General features: G+C 47.3%; 1 protein-coding gene across 1 annotated transcript in view; it reads left to right on the forward strand.

Moving 5' to 3' along the window:
- The window catches only part of LOC142803543 (neprilysin-1-like), a 153934-nt gene extending 133262 nt beyond the window's left edge, over positions 1–20672 (forward strand). The window contains exons 11-12 of the mRNA XM_075888670.1: positions 16573–16701; positions 20185–20672. Of these exons, the coding sequence (XP_075744785.1) occupies positions 16573–16701; positions 20185–20523 (468 nt within the window). The 3' untranslated portion in view covers positions 20524–20672. The remainder of the gene's footprint in view (positions 1–16572; positions 16702–20184) is intronic.
- The last annotated feature ends 1680 nt before the right edge of the window (positions 20673–22352 follow it).

Genomic DNA, 22352 nt, shown 5'->3' on the forward strand with positions numbered 1-22352 from the left:
CTCATTTACGAAAGAGGACGGACGCAAGGGTTGGTGTCAGTGTCACGCATGATGTTCTATTTAGCGACCGGGTAGCGGGACAGGCAGTCTCCATCTTGATTTAGGTGTTCGGACTTCTATGTCACAGTGTAGTTATTCTCTTGCATTTGCAGAGCACAAAACCCGAGCCTGCCAGTAGGATCCTTCAGAGACGTAAGCCAACATAGCTCATGATGGTCAAATATTAGAGAAATTTGTGCCATATATATATATATATATATTGGTGCAAGTTTGGGACGGCCCAAACAAAAGCAAGACATTCACTCTGTATTGAAACAGTTGCGCTCAGCAGCTGTGAGGAGGCGGCTTGCGTAGGCGACAACACTGTCGTGTTTCTGCTGGCTTTGGGCTAGGACGGCTTCAATCCCGTAACCACTAGCATCGGTTCGGACTTCTGTCGGAGTGGGCGAGTCAAAGTGACCCAATATGAGTGGAGCCTTCAGTAGCGTGATTAGGTGAAAAAAAAGCGGCAGCTTGGGCGGTACCCCACGTAAATGTGACGTCTTTCCTCAGAAGCTCATGGAGCGGTAGAGCGATGGTTGCGAAATTTTTCACAAACCTTCTAATACAGGGACAAAGCCATACAAAACTCCAGACGTCTTTGACTGACTGGTGTATAGGAAAACTCGTGACTGCACAAATTTTCTCCAGGTCAAGCAGCACACCATATGAGTCGACATAGTGGCCCAACTCTTTAATATGCTGGCAGCCGAAGTGACATGGCAACGAGTTTATTTGAAGGCCAGCAGTGTGGGAGATGTCGAAAATAGCTGACAAACTCTGAAGGTGGGTATCAATCGTTGCGGAGTATACAATAACATCGTCTAGATAACAAAAACATGTCTACAATTTGAACCCTTGTAGCAGAAAGCCCATCATGCGCTCGAACGTAATTGGGGCGTAGCATAGCCCAAACGGCATAACATTGAACTTGTAGAGGCCGTCTGGAGTTACAAGCGCGCAGTCTTATTTTCATATTTTTCTTAGACACCAACACCAATCTGCCAATAGTCGGAACGAAGGTTAGCAAAGAGAGGTGTTGGACTAGCTGGTTTTTCTTGAATGAGAAAAATTGTGGCACAGTTGCTGTGAAAAACGAAGTTAGGAAGGAGAAAAAAAAGTAGCGACCAGTACATGCCCAAACTATCAACTGAAGTTTATTGAAAGAACTTGGAAGAATGAAGGCTTTCTGGAAAGATAATAGTCGATTTACGAAAAGGGTGACGTGCAGTGACCCCCACGAAAAATGAATTCATTTGGAAGCCAGAAAAAGCATTTATTGAGCATACCCGGATAACCACTTTGAAGTAGCATCACATCTGGTAATCGTAATCACCCCATGTGCTTGCATCTGAAGACCGTGGAGCGAAATTTCCGAGCCCCACCCTTTCCGTAAATCAGCTATTATCTTTCCAGAAAGGCTTCATTCTTACAAGTTATTTCAATAAACTTCAGTTGATAGTTTGCGCTTGCCCCGCCGCGGTGGTCTAGTAACTAAGGTCTCGGCTGCTGACCCGCAGGTCGTGAGATCGAATCCCGGCTTCGGCGGCTGCATTTCCGATGAAGGCTGCAATGTTGAAGGCCCATGTGCTCAGATTTGAGTGCCCGTTAAAGAACCCCAGGTGGTCGGAATTTCTGGAGCCCTCCACTACAGCGTCTCTCATATTCACATGGTGGTTTTGGGACGTTAAACCTCACATATTAATATCAGTTTGCGCTTGTACTCTCCCCTTCTTTTTTGTCTTCTCCCCAGCTTCGTTTTCCGCAACAATTGTAGCGCAATTTTCTCAATCATGAAACGTAGGTCTATTGTAGAAAAGTATCGGGCACCACAGAAACAAACGAGAGTGTCGTCGATTCGGGGCAAAGGGTAAAAGTCCTTCTTTGTGATTTTATCCAGATGGTGGTAATCAACAAGGAGGCACCACGTGTCGGCTTTATTTTTAACGAGTGAAGTTTGGCCGAGTGGACTGATGTCGATGTCGAATATGTCGCGGTATGAAGCCAGAAGCAGCATAGCGTGGCTGACCTCTCAGGTTTGAGGTCCTGGCCGAACATGGAGCGCTAAGTCCCATTGAGGCACGTGGCATCCTGTGGCTGCCATGAGTGGTCAGCACATACGTCTGCCGCAAAACTGGTGACGTGATCGACGATGAAGGGAGTTAATTTCGTTCTTCTCGACTAGATTCTACAATAGCTAAGGAGGTAAGGTGTTTGAGGTTCGGAATGGGTCCAATCGATGACTCGAGTGCACGGGGGCAACACGAAGGAAGAGCCATAGTCCGGTGAAGAGTCGCTTATTGCAGCCTCAGGTGTCTTTCCGAGTCCAAGCCAGAACATCCACTCTTTGTTTCCACATTCAAACATTCCCTATTCAAGCCTCGGATGATCAAAGGGCATCCACACAAGCCATTCACACATGTGGGCTTGCATCGCCACAACCAATCACAGAAAAATGGCAGCATATTCACAGAGTGAATGATGAATAGTGGGACGAAGCATCCGTCTGTCCATTCGTTCTTGCTTCCGTCCATCCATGCGTGCGTCTGTGTGGCCGCCCGTGCGTCTATCCGCACGTTCATGCGTGCGTCTGTTCGTGCGTCCGCACGTTCATCTGTGCGTCCGTCCATGCGTCCATTCTTCCATCAAGCCCTCCGTGCGTCCGTCCATGCATCTGTCTGTGTGTCCGTTCGTCCACCTATTCAACACTCCAAGTACCACCATCTCGAATCTTTTCATCATATATACCCCATATAGAAGCACCACCATCCAGCGGACATTCCAAGGACTGAACGAGAGGAGGCACACGCACACTTTCTTACGGCTTGCGCTTCGTGTCTACTTGCTACCTTTAACCACCTTGAGTTCATGGCATATACTAGTTCACTATATTCATGGCACTGCGGCCCAACGCTCGCTAAAGCTTTCTAAAACCTAGGAGGCTACACCCAGCGAGTATGACGTAGCAACCCTTTTGTGTCTTCTGTGCGTTGTTGAACAATAAAAAATTTGCAGCGTGCGCCTTAACTAAAAGTCGAATTCTCCAGTCTCTCATTTTTTCTTAGCAGCCATTGGCATGTAAATTGAGCACTATCTGTTATTTTTCAACAACGCACAGAAGAAATCTCTCACCGGCATCACCTTGGAGATCAAAATGTATTACTGGTTACACACTACTGCTACGGCTACGAGGGACAAACGGGTGCCGCTATAAGGAGTCGCCCCTAAAAGTCTTTAATAACAGGCACTGCATTGCCAAAACTACGTTAAAAATACAACCCCAGTGGAGATAGGTTCTCTGCGTGTCTCACTCTCTCCCATGTCAAGTTGCGCTAGCCTTCGTCGGTAGCCCCGCCGCGGTGGTCTAGTGGCTAAGGTACTCGGCTGCTGACCCGCAGGGCGCGGGTTCAAATCCCGGCTTCGGCTGCTGCATTTCCGATGGAGGCGGAAATGTTGTAGGCCTGTGTGCTCAGATTTGGGTGCACGTTAAAGAACCCCAGGTGGTCTAAATTTCCGGAGCCCTCCACTACGGCGTCTCTCATAATCATATAGTGGTTTTGGGACGTTAAACCCCACATATCAATCAATCAGCCTTCGTCGGTAGCCATTCTCACGCTCGAGCCCCGTCAGCTATCTCACTAAACTTTGCTTCGTAGAAGCCTCCTTAGAAATGGTGAGTACACCGTCAGTTCCTGTGCATTGAACAGATGTGCACGCGACAGCGAGGCGCCTCGCCAATCTAACAACACTCGGAAATGACGTATAGCGGGGGAGGATAAGCTCTTCTGCATGCCACAACCATGTTTCGGTATGCTCAGTGGTCGCGTCTATGCAGCATTCTTGATTGCCCGTGCTCATGCTAACAACGACTAGAACTCAGAAGGCGGCGCTTGGCCTGCTTCTTGCAAGACGCTCTCTCGAGTAAGCGTCCTCTTATAGTCCTAAGCGGGGGCGACCTTGACGGCACCGCTCGTGAACCAAGTAAACAAAGGAGTCGCCTTTATTTTCCGTGCGCTGGTCTTCCGCGTTGGCCTTCGCAGAACCAATCAGCTTTGTTAGTTAGGGGTCGGGAACTGTCCCCGCGCTCCGCATCAGCCGCATTAATCACACTTTACACAACACGCCGCCAATGATTGCGTCATACTGAGGGTCTTAGCGTTGCGACCGAAATTATTTGAGGTAGCACTTCCTTCATAAAACCGAAATTGATAACAGGTAAATATTTTCGGTTAAAGGTAGCAGTTACGACTGAGTGTGGGATAATGATGTCACGGGCCAGGAGAACATCAGGAATTGGTGTCACAGTATAATCACCGTCGAGCATAGGAGAGGGTGTTGCCAATTCAACGAATGTGAGAGCTTTAGGTGGTATCCGGCAAAAGTCAGTGGTGCGGAATCTCTTCGGCAGTTCAGGGTGAAAATTCGGAAGAAGAGGAACTTCTAGACAGAGAGGATGGGCGGCAAAATCGATCAGAGCAGAGTGCGTCGATAGGAAGTCCATGCCAAAATTAGGTCATGAGGGTGATTTTCGAGGACCGTAAATAAAACGGGGACATGGCGGCCGGCAGTGCTAACACGAGCTGTACACCGTCCAGTGATGGCCACAGTTCCACCATCAGTGACACGGAGAGCTGTAGTTACTGCACCCGTGATGACATTTTTGGGTAGGTGACACAGATGAGCACGCGTATGGACACTTGTGCTCCGGTATCAACTAATGCCGTCAAAAAAAGGCTGTCCACATACACCTCAATTAGGTTCGTATTAGTGGGGGGCTTAAACGGAGGATTAGGATCAGCCGCAAGTGATCCAGCGCTACCTCCTCGAGCTGCAACATCTAGTTTTTTGTCCAATAGGGTCCATTGTTTGCCGGCGATGAATAGAGGCGTGGTTGGGGTGATAGTGAACGGCGGCGTTGAGGTGATGGCAAACGAGCGGTGAAGCGGCTGTTAAGGGCGTTCGAAGAAAGGTACACACAATTGGGCGAATACCTACGGGAGTACTCGTATGGACGAGAAGAGAAAAATGTTTTGCAGTTTGGGCACATCCAAGTGCTGTGGCAGTAGCGGGAGATATGGCCAACACGGAGGCAGCGGAAGCTGATCGGTTTTCCGTCTGCAGTTCTCTCTTTCGTCGGATCAGAGGATCGCGGAAGAAAATGTTAGTCATAGCGCGGTGCATTTATTGTCTTTGGTCTGGAGGCGGGTCGGCAGAGGGAACAGGCGATAAGAAAACCAAGCTCCGAAATTTCTTGCCTTACGATGGCTTAAATAACAGGAAGCAACGAAGGAGTTTGTGCGGCGACATGGTCAAGTAGAAGTGAAAGAAACGGCATTGGGCTAGACGCCTCAAGCTCCCGTTTAACTATACGTGTCACGTTCTTCTGTATGGGTGGCGCGACACCGAGATCGGTGCAGGTTCATGCAACAGCAGTGTTTGGTATCTGCGTAAATGAAGGAGAACACGTCGGCTTTTGGCCATTTCGAAGCGTGGCATTTCTTGGTAATCATATCTGTTCTCGTGACGTTGGTGTACACGAACAAGTTGAAGGCATCATGCGCTACGCCTTTAAGCATGTGACCCACCTTGTCACTCTTGTTATGCCTGCAAGTCCACAGCGAACATCCATGCCTCTGAAAAAGGCAATAAGTGTCAATGCCAACCCGCGAGCCCGCCTGATGCGAACAACTCCATGGCGTCATCACGCGGCAGTGCCTTTTTGCCAAGCACGCACAGTGAATCACCTCAGCCAGCGAGCCCGTCGAAGCAATCGGCGCCTTCGTGTGTGGCGAGTCTGTCGCAATGCGTGGCGGCGTCACTCGTCCTTGGGTGCAGCCACGTGCAGCGCAGCGGCTCCAGATTTGATGAGAATGACGCGGCCCAGTGGCAACCCCATTGGAGGATTCTGACCTCACGACCAGCGGCGTTTCAGGTTGGACATTTGGTTACTCAAAGAATCCACCCGGTGCATATAAAAAAAGCCCTGCGACGCGTCGCGAGCAGTTGACCTATGTGTAAGAGAAGAGAGTTCGGCTCTTCGCGTCTCTGAAATGTCGGCCCCAGTGCCGAATTTGTAACGCCTCTGCGTATATGCTGTACATACACCTTGTTTAACTCACCGTCGTCTCGTCCGCACGTCTATCAGCTCTGCGCAGAAGCAGTCGCGAGCTGAGAAACCTACGCTACCAAACGGCTGGTGACCTTCCCGGCGGAGTTCGAAGCAGTGACACCTTCAGGACCGTGTTGGCGTCGCCATCTTTCGAAACAGTGGTTGCAGCGGTAAGATTCGTGGCGCCCTTTGTAACGTCGTCGGAGGCGCGCTTCGTAACAGTGGTTGGCATCTGGGGGATCGGCCGGCGTCAGCGACATCGATGCGGTGAGTGCCTGATGTTTTCCCCTCAGTTCACCAGACTACTCTATCTCAGGTTGTAGTAGTTTAGAGAAGGGCTGTGTGAAGCATTAGAGTGAGCGTTGATCGTTTCAAGCAAAGTCAAAATGCTTTGAAACTAAAGTTAATGTGGAGGGGCTAAACACGGGAGTGTTAAAAATTGCTTGCGCGTCTTGCTGGTAGACTTATAGTGGGTATGGCAAGTGAATTCTTAGCAGGGGCAAACAGCAAGAGGCTAGTGTGAACGATGGAGAACCTTAAAGTGAAGGAACTCATCGAAATTTGTGAGGAACTGGGCATTACTTTGGGCCGTGCGAAACGAAAGCAAGCGATCCTTGAGATCATGAGGGATGAAGGAGTGTCGGCTGAGGAAGTTGATGAGGCCCGGGAGGATATCAAAGCACGCCGCGAGGAGGCTGAAAGGCGGGAAGTAGAAGTTCGCGAACGTGAAGAAGCTGAAAGGCGAGAACGCCGTGAGGAGGCCGAGAGACAGCAGCGCCTTGAGTTGAAACGAATAGAATTGGCAGTCCAATAGTGTTCGCAGTCGCCTAGCGTAGCTTCTCCGATGATTCAGGTCAGCGGTTATAGAGTTCGGGACCAACTGCCACCGTTCGTAGTAGGCGAGGACATGGCGAAGTATCTCGTCAAGTTTGAACACGCCTGTGAGCGAAATGCTTTGGAGCGGTCTCTTTGGGCGCAGAACCTGTTAGCTCTTCTCGACGGTGAAGTGTACGACGCGATAACTTGCTTGTCGAGGGAAGCGTTTGAAAGCTACGAAGAGGTTAAGGAAGTGCTCTTGAGACGTTATAAGTTGTCACCCGAGGCTTTCAGGCAAAGATTCTAGTATGCTAAAAAGGGGAATGAGTCACACGTTGACTTCGCGTTTCGTCGTAAAGCCGATTTAATTTAATGGCTCGAGGGCGAAGGTGTTTATGACTACCGCGATAAAGTGGTAGAATGCATTGCGTTGGAGCAATTCGACCGCTGCATCGAGGAGGATGTCAAGCTTTGGCTGCAGGACAAACTTGGTGAAGTACAGCTAAACAAGGCAGAAGAGTTAGCTGAGCAGTATTACACTCGCCAAAAGTTGCATAGCAGGGCAGTGCACGTTGAAAAGAATGAAAGGAAAGAGGGCTTTTCAAAGAACCCTGATCAACGGAAACCCGCTCCGCACCGTAATTTTCAGAAGGACCCGTCTCTTACAAAGGACACTGTAGGGGAAGGGCAAACGGAAGCGGAGAAAACAAGTGAGGTTCCTAAACAACGCACTGATACCACACGGACGTTTGAATCACGGAAGCCGCTAATCTGCTACAACTGCAAAAAGGAAGGTCACATCGCGATAAACTGTAAGCAAAAATTTGCTTTTGCAACAATCCAAGAATCGGAGAAGAACATGCGGTTGTTAGAGCCGTATCTCCCAGAAATTAGTGTGAATGGGAAAACGTGTCGAGCATTTCGAGACTCAGCGGCGACCATGGACGTTGTCCGTCCTTCTTTGGTGTCTCCGGATGACTTTACAGGAGAATGCGCGTGTATTGGGCAAGTCGCCGAGGAGCAGAGTGCTTGCTTACCAATCGCTACGGTTGTCAATAAAGGCCCGTTCGGTAAGCTTCGCACCGAAGCGGCTGTGTCTGTAGCACTTCCCGATAGTTTTCCTAATCTTTTCCCTAACAACTCAGAGCAGCTTCTCAAAGAGCAGGGTAAATTGTTCTTCCTCAACTTAGCATACACGGCCCTCACGCGATCGTAAGCACGGAAGCTTTCGCAGAAGCTTGATCTCGTTCAATGTGGTGAAACAAGTTCAAAAACAGCAGATCTTTGCGACCTTGGCGGAAGTCGACAGAACCTCAGAGTAGAAGTTCTCCGTGTGAGTCTTGTGAACTATCACTCGAGCGGCCCGTCGCCGAAGCGACCAGCGCGGTTTCCGTAGCAGGGGGAGACGACATGGCGCCATTGAGTCAGAGCGAGAGGGGTGCAACGCTCTCGCCTGTAGCGGAAAGTTGGAGTGAGCTGTCGAGGGTTGGTCGAGAAACGCTCATTTGAGAGCAGCGTGAGGACCTCTCGATAAAAGCTCTAATGAAAAACGTAAACTTGGGAAAAAAAGAAGAATGTTTCTTTTTTTGAGAAAAGAGGGCTTTTGTGTCGGAGCTACACAAATTTGCAAGGTCGCAAGTATGAGCAGCTCTTGGTGTTACAAAAGTATCGTCGCATGAAAACGACGATACTTGAAACTGGCGCATAAAAACGCATGGGCAGGGCATCTCGGCCTAAAAAAGACCAAGGCTAGAGTTTCCCTTGAGCTTTATCGGCCGAAATGCTGGAAGGGTATCGAAGACTTTGTACGCTCATGCGAAACTTGTCAGAGAGCGGGGAATTCCACGGACAAGTGAAAGGCACCCATGAAGCTTTGTGACACAAATTATGGAGTGAAATTTTGAAGGCGGCTGCACAAAAATTACCACAGTAACTTGATGAAACCATACGTTCAACGTCAAGCGGTCGTAATTCTGCTGTTGAATGCTTCAGAGGAACAGGGAGCAGAAAATTGACCAGTATTGATGTGATTGAAAGGGGATCGGAGGTAATCTTGGAGCAATCGAACCTAGGGCCTAGGTTAAGTGAAGTCCAGAAGGAGGACCTGAGAAGGAATGTTTCTTTTTATGAGAAATCTGGACTCCTACATTGTAGTTACACATATGTGCAACGTCGCAAGGACGAGCAGCCCTTAGTACCGCATACGTATCGTCGCCTTAAAGGGGCCGGTTATACTGAGGTGGAGCATGATACCCCAACAGCACAAATTTGACGTTCGCAACAAAGGAAAGCTAAACGCTAATGCAGACGCATTGAGCCGTGCGTGTTAGTACCTTTTCCACTTTTCGATTTCTCGCTGGTGATGCGGGGGAATATTTTGTCCTCATCACAGCCTTAGCGGAGCGCAGTCTTTCAGAATGAGCTCAAGGAGCCAACTTTATGTTCTATTCTATTTCGTTACGTTGTTGTACGTGTAAAAAGAATTGAGTTCTCATTTTAAGAGTCTTCTGTTCCACATGTGCCTCTTGATGTAGAGGGAACAAAATTCCGATAGACACGTAGCTACGTATAAGTTCTAATATACTTTGTCTGGTGTTCTGTCGGGTGACCGAGGGCACTTGCTTGTGTCGTGTGTTGTCTGCTATCGAACCGTTCTTGACAAGTTGCAAAACCATCGACAAGTGCCGAGACCAAAGATCGTCAGAAGAGACGAGCGTAGCTGGTCGACAAGTTGTGGCGACAAGCCAATGGAGCTGATATCTGTCCTCAAGAATGGGATGTGTTCCCGGAACAGAGTCTGGAGCTGCATTCTCCCCATGGCCCTGGAGGCGAACCTGGAGGGACCTGGCGAACGAGCGCGCCTAACATTCGAGCCACGTGGAAGCAGCTCGTCTTTCCGGCGCATTGTCAGGCGGCGGGGGTGCTGTTATGCCTGCGAGTCCACAGCGAACATCCATGCCTCTGAAAAAGGCAATCTGTGTCAAGGCCAGCCCGCGAGCCCGCCTGATGCGAACAACTCCACGGCGTCATCACGCGGCAGTGCCTTTCTGCCACGCACGCACGGTGAGTCCCCTCAGCCAGAGAGCCCGTCGAAGCAATCGGCGCCTTCGTGTGTGGCGAGTCTGTCGCAATGCGTGGCGACGTCACTCGTCCTTGGGTGCAGCCACGTGCAGCGCAGCGGCTCCAGATTTGATGAGAATGACACGGCCCCGTGGCAACCCCATTGGGGAGGATTCTGACCTCACGACCAGCGGCGTTTCTGGTTTGACATTTGGTTACTCAAAGAATCCACCCGGTGCATATAAAAAAAGCCCTGCGACGCGTCGCGAGCAGTTGACTTATGTGTCAGAGAAGAGAGCTCGGCTCTTCGCGTCTCTAAACTGTTGGCCCCAGTGCCAAATTTGTAACGCCTCTGTATATATGCTGTACATAAACCTTGTTTAACTCACCGTCGTCTCGTCCGCTCGTCTATCAGCTCTGCGCAGAAGCAGTCGCGAGCTGAGAAACCTACGCTACCAAACGGCCGGTGACCTTTGAGGCGGAGTTCGAAGCAGTGGCGCCTTCGGGACCGTGTTGGCGTCGCCGTCTTTCGTAACAGTCTCTGTCATTTGCTCGTTCAAATTCCGGCACAACGCGAGGCGTCTGGTATGTACAAAACGTACGACTCAGTTGAGGACTGACACGAGTGGCGACTTCTTTTCGCGCTTCCATTTGGCGACTGGATAGGTCCCCAAAGATGTCGTGTAGTTGCTCCTTGGAGAAATATATCTTAGCTGGTGAGCTCAGTTTTGTGGGCGTCGAACCAAACACGTGGGTAGCCGTCCAAGTAAAAAGTTATTTTGGCAAGCTTATAGGCAGGGTCCCATCGGTAAGTGGCTAACACGCTCGTACATGTGGAGCCAGTAGTCGACGTCAATCCCAGGTTGCGCGCAGAATGTAGCGGGATCATAAGTGTAGGACATCGTCAGGTATGTTGTGGCTGGAGCTCGAGGTGGAGACGTTGGCAGCTTGTTGTTATTGGTAGTCATGGCCAGATGCTGAAAGGTGCGGCCAATTCGAAGCTTCGTGGCAAGGACGGGGAACGTTCCGCCTCCACCAAATATGCTACGGAAGATACGAGACACCATATCGGCGAGGCTGTGGTTGAGCTGTATTTCGGACCAGTAGTAGCAGCGTGACTGGTTGATCAGTCATCGAGCGCAGTCAATGCTTCGTCTTCCTCATCCGGCACCCACGCGCGTCGCCCCCTAAAATATCAGTATGCATGCATGTAGCAATATATACACATGAAAAACTGAGAATGTTTAGGTTGAAGTGAGTCCAGTTCCTTGATATGCCACTGGGCGAAGCGGAAACACTTTCAGCTGCAGAACCTACAACGAAATTGCTCACGTACAGGCCCTCCTCTTTTGTATCCCGTTCATTCTCACTCCGAATGTAATGAACATTTAAATGTTTGTGTTAACGAGCCAACGAGCTAAGCACGTTCATCTGTATGGAAACTTCGAGGGGCACCTGAATATTTCGCCTGATGATTTTTTCAAATGGAAAGTGCTCTTCCCGCAAGAAATTAGCAATGAATATGATAGAAACACATTTCAGAGCTTTGCGAAGTAATGCCAAGAATAAACAGTTCGTTTGCTATGCGGAGGGAGGCCAGGAGCTTTAGGATTACTTCGGTCGCAACTTCAAAGCACCAGTGTATGGGCCTACGCTCCTAGTAAAAAGCAGATTTACACCTGCCTCCAGCCTCAGCGTGAAGCAAGTGGTGATATCCCCTCGTGAACCGGTGAAGGAGCTGTCTACTGATGTCTGCCGAGACTGCGCTCAGGAATGACCCTGTTTGGTTGAATTTTCTGCTGCTGATCAAGCGTGGGAGGCCCAACGGGCACCGCTTCAAGCTCATTCATCCTACGCCGCCAGCTGGCCTGCTATGTACTTGATCCGCACCCGATGAAAAGAAAAATATCTTCGGAAATATAACGAAAAGATTACGTACAACATAAAGGGGCAGGATAGGAGCAGAGCGTGTCAGGGAACAAACAATTATTGAGGACACATTCGTAGAATATAAGAATTGAACATGAGCCAGGCACGTAACGTGTACGTGAAGTAACTACTGGACATTATGGGTAACTGATTGGATTTTAAGAGTGTATGAGGGGCAAGCAGAAAATTATGTCGGCAGATGACGTGAAAACGTATGCAGGCACAACGTGGCAGAAGAAAACACGGGACACAAATAACTGGTAGAACATTGCTATCGCCCTGGAGTGGGCGTAGTCAGGCTGGCAATGATGATGAGCTGCACCTGTTTGCAGCTTTGTCAAGCTTTCGCTCACTTATGGAACACCCGTCACGTGCGGTCATATCTTCTGTCAGGACTTGATGATATTGATGATGGAGGGGGTTGTAAATGTCGCCTGGAATGTCTATGTATATTTAATCGCAAACAAAAAAGTTGTGGAATAGGGTGTGGGTGATGCTTTTTAAGTGAAAAAGCGAAAGGGGGATTTGAGAGTCTATATTGTTGCAGCCATACATATGTCCAGGGCTAAATCAGCTAACTAGCTTGGCTTACCATGGCACCCGTACGAGATGTGACAGAGAGTCGGCCTACCGCCACAACACGGGCACCCAGCTGAGTCAAAATTGTATGCATCGTGTGTGACATCAGTACATTCGGAACTATGTCCGTCTGAATGTTTTGAAGGCTGGCGGGCACATTTCTGTGAAGGCATCTGAGGTAATCTACTATTTTGCCACGTGAAGCACTGATAAGCGAACATCTCCCTGGATATAATCGCTATGGCTAATGATAGAGAGAGATTCTCCGCTCAGTTACAAAACACGGGAGCGAAAGCGTCCGCGCTTTTGTTACCTTTGAGTCCTACGTCCCCCGGGCGCCAGGTCAAGTGATGGTGGTGAGTGAGTATGTGTCCTAGTAGTATCAGCATTATTGCCAGAAAACGGCCAGTTGAAAAGGGCCGCCAGACCCCCATAAAGTCGGATATAATAACTGATGATTTTCCTGTAACCTCTAGAAACAATACGGCAAAAACTATGGCCATCTTCTCCGGCTTTGTAGCCGATGCTCACGCAGGCACTTGTCAGCAGCGTCACGATGTTACCAATGAGAGCATGTGTCACTGCCAGTCGTAACCGACCAAATCATTGAACGCATTTTATATGAACATAAACAACCAACATAACCAAAAACGGTAGGAAGGAGATGATGTAAGTTTGCCATAAAAAATCCGTCAAGATTTTGTCAAGCCGACGTTCAGATAAGCAAGCTTGTCTTCCTAGAGGCTAGAACAAAACTGATTTCAATCGCACTGGCGCGTCTCCGTTTGGTACCCTCTCTTGCATTTTAACAAAGGAAGCGGAATCGTAACAGTGAATGTGCGGGTGTGCGAGAGCAGCGAAGGGGTACATTGACCAATTATAAAACTCAAAAAACAACAGGCATTTCACGATAAAAAATGAGGAAGCAGTAGGGATGTGAGGATGTACAGCAGTCGCTGAATCCCGGTTGTATAACCGGTAGTAAGAAGTTAACATTTGTAGGTTTCAAATTACTAGATGGACGGCTTGACTCGCAGTGGTTTCTTGTGTGTATGCACCATATCAAATGAATTCAAGATGCCGTTTAGGAACGTGTATACCAACTTGATAAAGTGGACTGTGCTTGTGAATAAGGTAAGACTTTATATAGTTCTTGTTTCTCGCGGACCGGAAGGTTTTTCTGAAGTATACAGAGTCAGAAATATACAAAGTTATGTCCTGCTACATTAAGATGCTGCACTCCTGCTTTCGGTATTATCTTTGACGTGTCCCCGCATTCACACTTCAATCTAACATCAATAGACCATCCTGTTTCGCCGATTTGCTGTGTATGGCAGTATAAACATTCCACCATGTGGATAACGTTTGCACTAGTGTGGATAAAAGTAGATTTTTTATTGATGGACATAATTGCTTCCGGTGCTTTTATATATCATGTCATCGTGAAGGTGCATGCCACTCTTGCATCTTAGACAAGATCACAGTGTAACTTAAGCAGTAGAGTGAGTGTTTAGTTTTGTGTGCACTAAAATGTCCCTCAATATTTCAGAACATGTTAGCGCATGCACAATTACTCTCTCATATTAACGAAGTACGAACAACATTCGCACTATGCGCTAGGCCTAATCACGGTACACCCTGTGTACGTGAAATTGTTAAACCACACGGTATTGTGCATGCTTAGTACCCATATATAATGTTCACATATGGACTTGCTTCAGACGGTATGGTATTAGATGCTCGTTAAATGAACCGCCACTGCTGGCTAAAATAGCACAATATCAGGACAAAGGGTAATTGCCATTTTAGAGTGCTTAGTGAATTTCTTAATTTTGTGCAACCGCGATGGCACGATTTATTTCGCGAGCACTTGCAAAGGATTATATTCATAGAGACAGGCGTCACAGGACGAACACATTTTACACCCGCAAAAAATCTGAAAACAAACACTCGCGACAACTCATAGTTAACTAATCAATCGCTTAGATAGTCAAATGAAAACGAACTGAATTAGAGTTTAAATCCTGCTCTAGTCGTAGCCGATAGCTAGCCAAGATGACGTTTCCTAATGAAACGTTCTTCGAGTTCGTCATGTTGCTCCATCGACTCCGTGCCGTTGCCTTGTCGATGGCTCGTCGAGTCTGTAGTCGACGTCCTCCACAATTTCTAAAGTTGTGGCCCGTTTGCGCCAAACACTTGTCCTCATGGCCAGTGTCCAGCTCTTTATCGTCGTCCTCACCTCAACCAGGTAAAACCTTACTCGTTGTAAGGAAAGGACACAAAAGTGCTGTGTTTAGGTACGATTTGTGGCTAAAAGGACTTATAAGCGACGAGGAACGTCAAACCGAAACTGAAGAAGACGAGCGGAGGCAGGTGGCACGAAGGCGATAACAAGAAAAGAAAAACAAGAGGAGAAGAAGAAGGAAAGTGCGAAAGCGAGCTCGAGCGTAGAGGCCACGAAGGCAGAGGAAGCAGTGCGCCGCTCGAGAGGCCGAGTTCCTGGGAGCGTTCCTGAGCCGGACGTGGGACCCGTACGTGTCGGCCAGGTCGAGCTCCGGCGTGTTCGCTCGGGGTCGAGTCCGCCGGCCGGTACAAGGTGCAAGGACGGGGCCTGCTGAACGGCTCCTGCCTGGGTGCAGTGGCCGGGAGCAGGTTCGTGGCGAGGCCTACCGGGCGTGGTCCTCGTGAGCCGGGGCCTGACCCTGAACCTCAGGAGTTGCGACCCTGACTGCTGGCCGCGACGTTTGACTAAACGGCGCTGCACACGGTAGCGCATCCGTGTGCCGTAAGCCGTTCCAGCCGCTCCAGCCGTGCCACCTTTGCCCTCGCGCACGTCGACGAACGCATCATGTCGGGACGACGAGGACCCAAACTGTGAGGCAGCGTTTTTCCTCTTGCGAACTGAGAACTCTACGCGCTGGACTCGGAGTAAGCGTAGCCGCGAGCTCTCCGTATAATAGAGGTCTGACTCTCGTACATGTTGCGTGACGCTTGGCGTGTAGGGTTGGACATATAGTTTTATTTTCACCTGCCACTTCGTTCTCTAGTGTACAATATAACGCTTCTTTTGTTCGCATCCATTGTTGATGTTAATCCTTTTTCGTCCGCTATAAACAAACACAGTGACGAACGTCCTTAACCATCACACTCGTCAGTGACGTAATGGCCTTGGTGCAGGCAGAAACAGCTCTGGCATGGAGTGTAAGAGTCGTAGACCTACCAGATACTGCTGTGATAGCGTGCCGTAAGTCTTGGTGGTCTCACTTGAGTGTTCCGAAAGCGATGGCCATTGCTCGGGTCTCTGCGCCGACAGCTATCAAAACCAGGCAGCTTCTGCTTCCGCCACTGTAGTGATGCTGACCTTCCCCAGTTTCGCCGTCTGAAGACCCAACGCACAGAGACAGCTCATCGTCTGGAGATTTTCTAGTCTCGTACGTAAACGTGGCGCGTATGCGCAACATTGGGGTCTCGCGCACCACCACCTCTATCCAGCGACCGGAACACGTCTCGCGCCCTCCTACTCATTAACATGGCGCCACAACAAGTGCCACCCATCGTACACATTCTCAACAAACTGAAGTTTGAGCACCAAACAACAGAACGTTGACCAAATAACACACGCGATCATTGCCTTGTGAACGACAGATAAAGTAGTTGTACCATGGTTCCATCACTCCCGTCATTTCGACGTAAAGTTTGGCGCACAGAAGGCTGCTAATGGTTTTAGAAAGCCGGTTAACTGAACTGAAAAAGTTTATAAAATAATTTTTAGAAAATCGGCCAATCTCTCTAGCCTGTGAATATTACAAAAATGGTGAAATCTTGAACCAGATACACCCAGAGTGTTTACTTCAGATTCATTGACCTTGAAAAACCACCAGAGTATACCTTGAGTAACTGCCTGATTTAAGTATACCAAGAGTGACCAATGATGACTGGGACTTTTTCGATATTGGCACAGGTATTGCTAGCACTAACATGTACTAGCGTGTTATGAAAAGGCGCGCCTTTTTGTTACGTCTGGCACGTTCTTCTTTCAGATAATAGGGCACGAAATTATGCACGGACTCGACATATCGGGTTGGGGAGGACCGCTTCGTAATCTGGACGAGGTAAAAAAGGAGCACAATAAGAGGGCGCTATGTTTACGGAGGTCTCACCGATCAGTTGTAAGTATTATGTCTGGTTTTCTCGTCACCCAGGTGCGCGTACGCAAAGTGTCCCGCAATATTCAGTCACCAAAACGGAAGCGCGTGGCACAAGCTTAACACAGTTTGTTCGGGATACGCTATTTTAGTACTACTCTACTTTTTGGTGAGAGAAATTTATTTGTCGTAAATATACATTAGCTAAACAATCCTACCTAATTACATAAGTGAAAGTTTTTTTCATGGAGATGTGCTCGTATGACATTCCTTTGTGCCATTTTGAATACAGTACATTGAACGCATTCGTTTCACCTAATTGTCACGCAGCAAATCTCACTTATATTCAGACATTGTCACTAGGTGATCTTGATGTCATATTACCTGCCTGCTATCAAGCTATGTAAGCAAATATTCTAAAATGATGACAATGACCTCAGCCTTCCTAAACCATGACTTCGGGAGATAAAAGATCTTTTCAAAGCAGCAACTACTTGGAGTGCATGCTGCTTTGTCACTGTGCACAGCCCAATGAAGGACATTGAAGTGTTTCCTGTTTGCGTGGTAGCGTTGTACGTTTCTAGGGCTGGAGCCTTGATATATTTGTAATACTCCGTTGTTTCGTCTCTTATGAAGGATTGGAATTTGGACAGGCAGATAAGATATAATTGCCAATAAGTGTTGAACTGAAGAGCTTGCTGGCATCACTGTGAGCTCTGGCGTAGGTTATCATCAGTGCTTGCTTATTACCTCGCAATGGTCAAAGAAGTTAACTTTTGCGTTACGGATGAGCTCTCTTAGCTTTGTAATTTGGAGAATGAAACAGCTGCAAATACAGTGAGATACCCAGTTAAACACTGAATGCCCTTCATTCCTTGCGATAACGCCATCGTGTTTCTACTTCCGTTGCCCGGTTGAAATATGCATATAGAGCCAACCGGAAGGTGCTTGAATGACCTCTTAAGAGAGCATGACAAAAATGTGCACAATGCAGTTCAAGCACACCTCAGAATTTTCCCCTGTGGCTGCAGCTCCATGCTCCTTTTTGGGAGATGCGAGGTCATAAGCACGGCTCACAGCCTACGCATTAGACCATTGAGGCTTATCACTGCAGGAAATTCGATAGCACATGTTTAGGTTCCCTTTCCTTTGCGCTATTACAAAAATATATTCCCCAAATTTATCACTTTTAAGTTGTGTTTGTTTTACTGCTCAATAAAGGAGTGACGAGAGTTTTGCTGGTATCAATATTCCACTGGTTGTTCACTCCAACCGCGTACGCATGCCTACTATTCTCACCTATGTATGCACTTTGCTTCGTTATTGACAATCGAGATAGTCAGCAGGGTGTGGGCAATTTTATCAGTTATTGTTGGGGCGCTAATTTTCTGTTCAATTGTGTCTTTTAAATGCGCAGCATTTATTAGCAAACTTCTGCGACTTAGGCCGTATCTATCTATCTATCTATCTATCTATCTATCTATCTATCTATTTATCTATCTATCTATCTATCAACATCTATCTATCTAGCTAACTAGCTAGCTAGCTAGCCGCCTACAACTTTTCGCTCTCCTGTCCGTTACAATAATGGGATCTATACCAAAACTCGTATGGCATAACATGACTGCATGACCAGCATAAGTGACTGGTCATAACACAAAAATCTTGATATGTATGTCATGAGTGTAACGATTCACATTTTATGGTCTTGCTGCTCTTGCGGTGGTTTCGTTCATATGACACATTGTAAAATTGTTATGGTATGACATGACTGGATAGCAAACATACGTGACAAGGCCTAGCGTGGAAATGACATGCATGTCACGTAAATCAAGACTGCACGTCAGGCTCATGGTGCGCTAGTGGTCGTTTAGCAAGCTTCACATGTATGAAGTCTGGTATTACGTGGCGTGAATCGATGACGAAGGTAAAGGACATGTCAAAATATGATAATCATGATATATGTGTCATGTAAGACATGACTACATACCACGCTCATGATGCACTCGTAGTCTTTATGCTAGCCAATCATAAAGCAAATTAGGTAGTACGTGACTTGAATGAAGGAGAAAGGTGAGTGACGCGTCCAAACACGATAATCTTGTTGTGCGTGTCGTGTAAATGATGGCGAGATGCTATTCTCAATGCACTCTCACGGCCGTTTCACCTTGCATTGCATATACCAAATTTTGCATTACGTGGCGTAAATGGAAGGGAAACACAAATTCTAGGCGCAATCATATTGTCCATGACATAGAAGCCTTGTAAGGCATAATTTACATCCACCTCGTAACGTTGTGCTGATTTTAAAGGGACATATAAACCATCCTCAATTGTGCTTTGCATATTATTGATTCTCACTGTACGTAGGATCTCCCAATTTTATAAGTAGGTTATGCGTGCCTGCTGTTCCTACCAATATATGCACTTTGCTTCGCTATTGACAGTGTTGAACAGCGTTGTATGCGTAATCTTCATCAGTCGTTGTCTATTGCGCTGCTCTTATGTTCAATTGTCTTTTATGAGTATGCATGTTATCTCTCATTCGCCGTTTACGCGTTATCTGTTGCGACTAGCTGAAATTCGTGCAATATTAAAATGGCTTTGTCCTGGCTAAGTTTAAGCTTGTTTAGTGGTATTCATGGTGCCACGCAGCGGTGGCCTACTGCCTAAGGCACTCAGCTGCTGACCCGCAGGTCGCGGGATCGAATCCCGGCTGCGGTGGCTGCTTTTTCGATGGAGGCAGAAATGTTGCAGGCCCGCGTGCTCAAATTTGGGTGCACGTTTAAGAACCCCAGGTGGTCAAAACATACGAAGTCGTACACTACACTGCCTCTCATAATCAAATGGTGGTTTTGGGATGTTAAACCCCACTTATCAATCAATCAACCAATCAGTGTTATTCATGCAGTGAGGTTCACGATTGCTTTCGATGTGTTGCGGACTTTTGTGGCCCCGTTTTGATGACATAGTTCTCATTAATTTGGATGCCCAGTATAAGCGCCTTTAAAACTCTCTGCAATCGTGAACCCACAAATTAAAGCTAGATGACGTAGTGCGAAATTGGAAATCTTAGCATAGGCAGATAAACTGAATACGGATCATCCTATGCATTCAGAAGCGTTTCGCACGTTCTATGATCGTCTCCAGAGTGTTTTGTCTCTAGCCATGATAATGCTTAACAGACAATGTTGTTAGCGTGAAAACACACATGTCGTTAGCGTTAAGGGACAAGTTCCGGGATATTTTGTTGTCTGAAACAATCGGAAAGCCATTAGAAATGCTTACTCAACACCCGTCTGACGGCACGCACCTTGACCTACGTTCAAGGAAACGTATTCAAACAATGCACTGATTTTTCAACTTCACATTAATTGACAACCAATGTACCCAACCAAAAATAGTGTGCAATTACTTCTAGAATAAAGTCAAGTATATCGTATTCGTTCTATCATTTCGAGCAGTGCTTCGATGATTCCCTTATCTAAAGAACGATTATTCTTGCAGCTGCCGTCAAGCAGCCAGCGAGATGAATTGGTTGATACGGCGGACTCGGAGAACCTAGCTGACTTTGTAGGAACGATGCTTGCTTATGCCGCCTTCGCCTCAAGTGCTGAAGAAGACAGAAAGGTTAAGCTTGCCGGATTCGACAAGACACCAGATCAACTATTCTTCATCAGCCAGTGTAACACTTTCTGTGCCCGCAATCAGGAGGCACCAGAAAACTACGCACCTTTCCGTTCACGCTGTTTGGTGCCCCTTAGGAACATGCCCGAATTCTCTCGTGCATTTGGCTGTGCGGCAGGGACAGTGATGAACCCAAATAAAAAGTGCACGTATTGGTAGTACCTGTCACACCGCTATGTTCATGTTAGGCTTGTGCAAGCATCTCTTGTTGCTTCGCAATTTGGAGGTGAAATAAGCAATTATTGATTGTACACAAAGCGAAGCTCATATAAGGCTGACTCATTCTATGTTATATGTCGCTTATTCACAAACCCTCTAGAATACTGGTCCGCTGGTCAAAACCGTCGGAAATAAAAGTAATAGAACCGCTAAGTTGTGTCCCTTCGTTTATCTCTTCTCTCTCTCTCTCTCTCTCTCTCTCTCTCTCTATATATATATATATATATATATATATATATATATATTAATAAATATATATATATATATAGCCATATCCCATATATATATATATATATATATATATATAAATATATATATATATATATATATATATATATATATATATATATATATATATATATATATATATATATATATATATATATATATATATATATGAGAGAGTAGTGTATGCTTAAGGGCATGTTCTGTGTTTTGACACAATATACTGAGATCTAACACACAATAATGCCAAGGAAAGTATTGGCGAAGGTATTACACTTAGCGATTGACGATGGAGACGGTACTGTGACAACACATTCGGTGCCATGTCGATAAGGCAGGCAACACTGGACCTTTCTCGCTCTAGCTGTGGCTCTGCTGTCATGTTGTAGACGGTGAGATTGGCATGATCACGCGAAAACCGTACTAAACAGGCGATGGCGATTCCTCGGAAAATGCAGCGCTGATATGGGACAGCCACTGCGTCACCGACAGTGGTATCGCTCGACCTAATGGTGACGAAACGTGCTTGTACCAGGTTCGGTACAAAACCTGCAGCCAAGACAATATTAGGCAACGAAAAATCGTAAGCACAGTGTCCGCAATACAAATAACTGGCGGACTACACAAAATAACAAAGGACGCAGCTGACAGGAAGTCGCGTCCCAAGATAATCGCAGTAGGACATGAAAAAAGCACAGGAAGTGTTATATGGTGGCCAATTCTGTCAATTAGAACAAGAACAGTGCAGTGTCCAATAGGGTAAATTCGGTTGTCATTAGCACCACAAAACACCGGACCAATATATGAAGTTTACACTTTTCGCAGACGATGACATAGTTTGCGATTAATGACCAAAACTTGTGGCTCCACCATCCAGGAGTGCGTCAACCGAAATGCCGTCTACACAAACGGTCAGTAAATTTTCAGGGGGCGCAGGAGGAATGGTGGCATTTCGACGACATAAAGTTTCTCCTCCAAAAACTGCAGCTCCTAGCTTTCCAAGTAGCTGCGAGGGTCATCAGGGTGGGGTGAGCGGGAAGAATGAGGGTCACCGTGGGACAAAGCAGTTGAAGGTGAGCGTCGTGACGAGGGAATGTAGGTTCCTGGAATGTAGAGGTCAGACTTTGGAGCACAGTTACTCTCGTACGAAGAATAGCCTCATCGTTCATCTTGCTTGCACCGGTGGCAAAAGTGGGAGATGTGTCCTCGTATGCCACAGTAGTAGTACACGGGGTGCCAGGCAGGGAAAAATTAGTTCCAGTGGTCCCTTGGTTGCCATCAAGGCCAAATTATCGTATACGATGTCCGCAATTCCAGGTGGAGTTTGTGTAGGAGGCTGTGAAACGACTTCGGCATACGTAGGCACATGTAAGGGCGCAGAGGGCGGGCCCGTGCAGTGCACGTCTTCGACGCCAATTGAGTTTTGATAATTTCGTGCAGGTTAGGAGGAGGCGAGTGTACAGATGAAGTAAGTGCGCTGGCACTACCAAGGCTGTGAAGTTTCTCTCTCACTATAGTGCAAATTAGAGCCCACAGCCCAGGCT

This window comes from Rhipicephalus microplus, chromosome 3 (assembly GCF_043290135.1).
Source record: "Rhipicephalus microplus isolate Deutch F79 chromosome 3, USDA_Rmic, whole genome shotgun sequence".
Classification (NCBI taxonomy): Eukaryota; Metazoa; Arthropoda; class Arachnida; order Ixodida; family Ixodidae; genus Rhipicephalus; species Rhipicephalus microplus.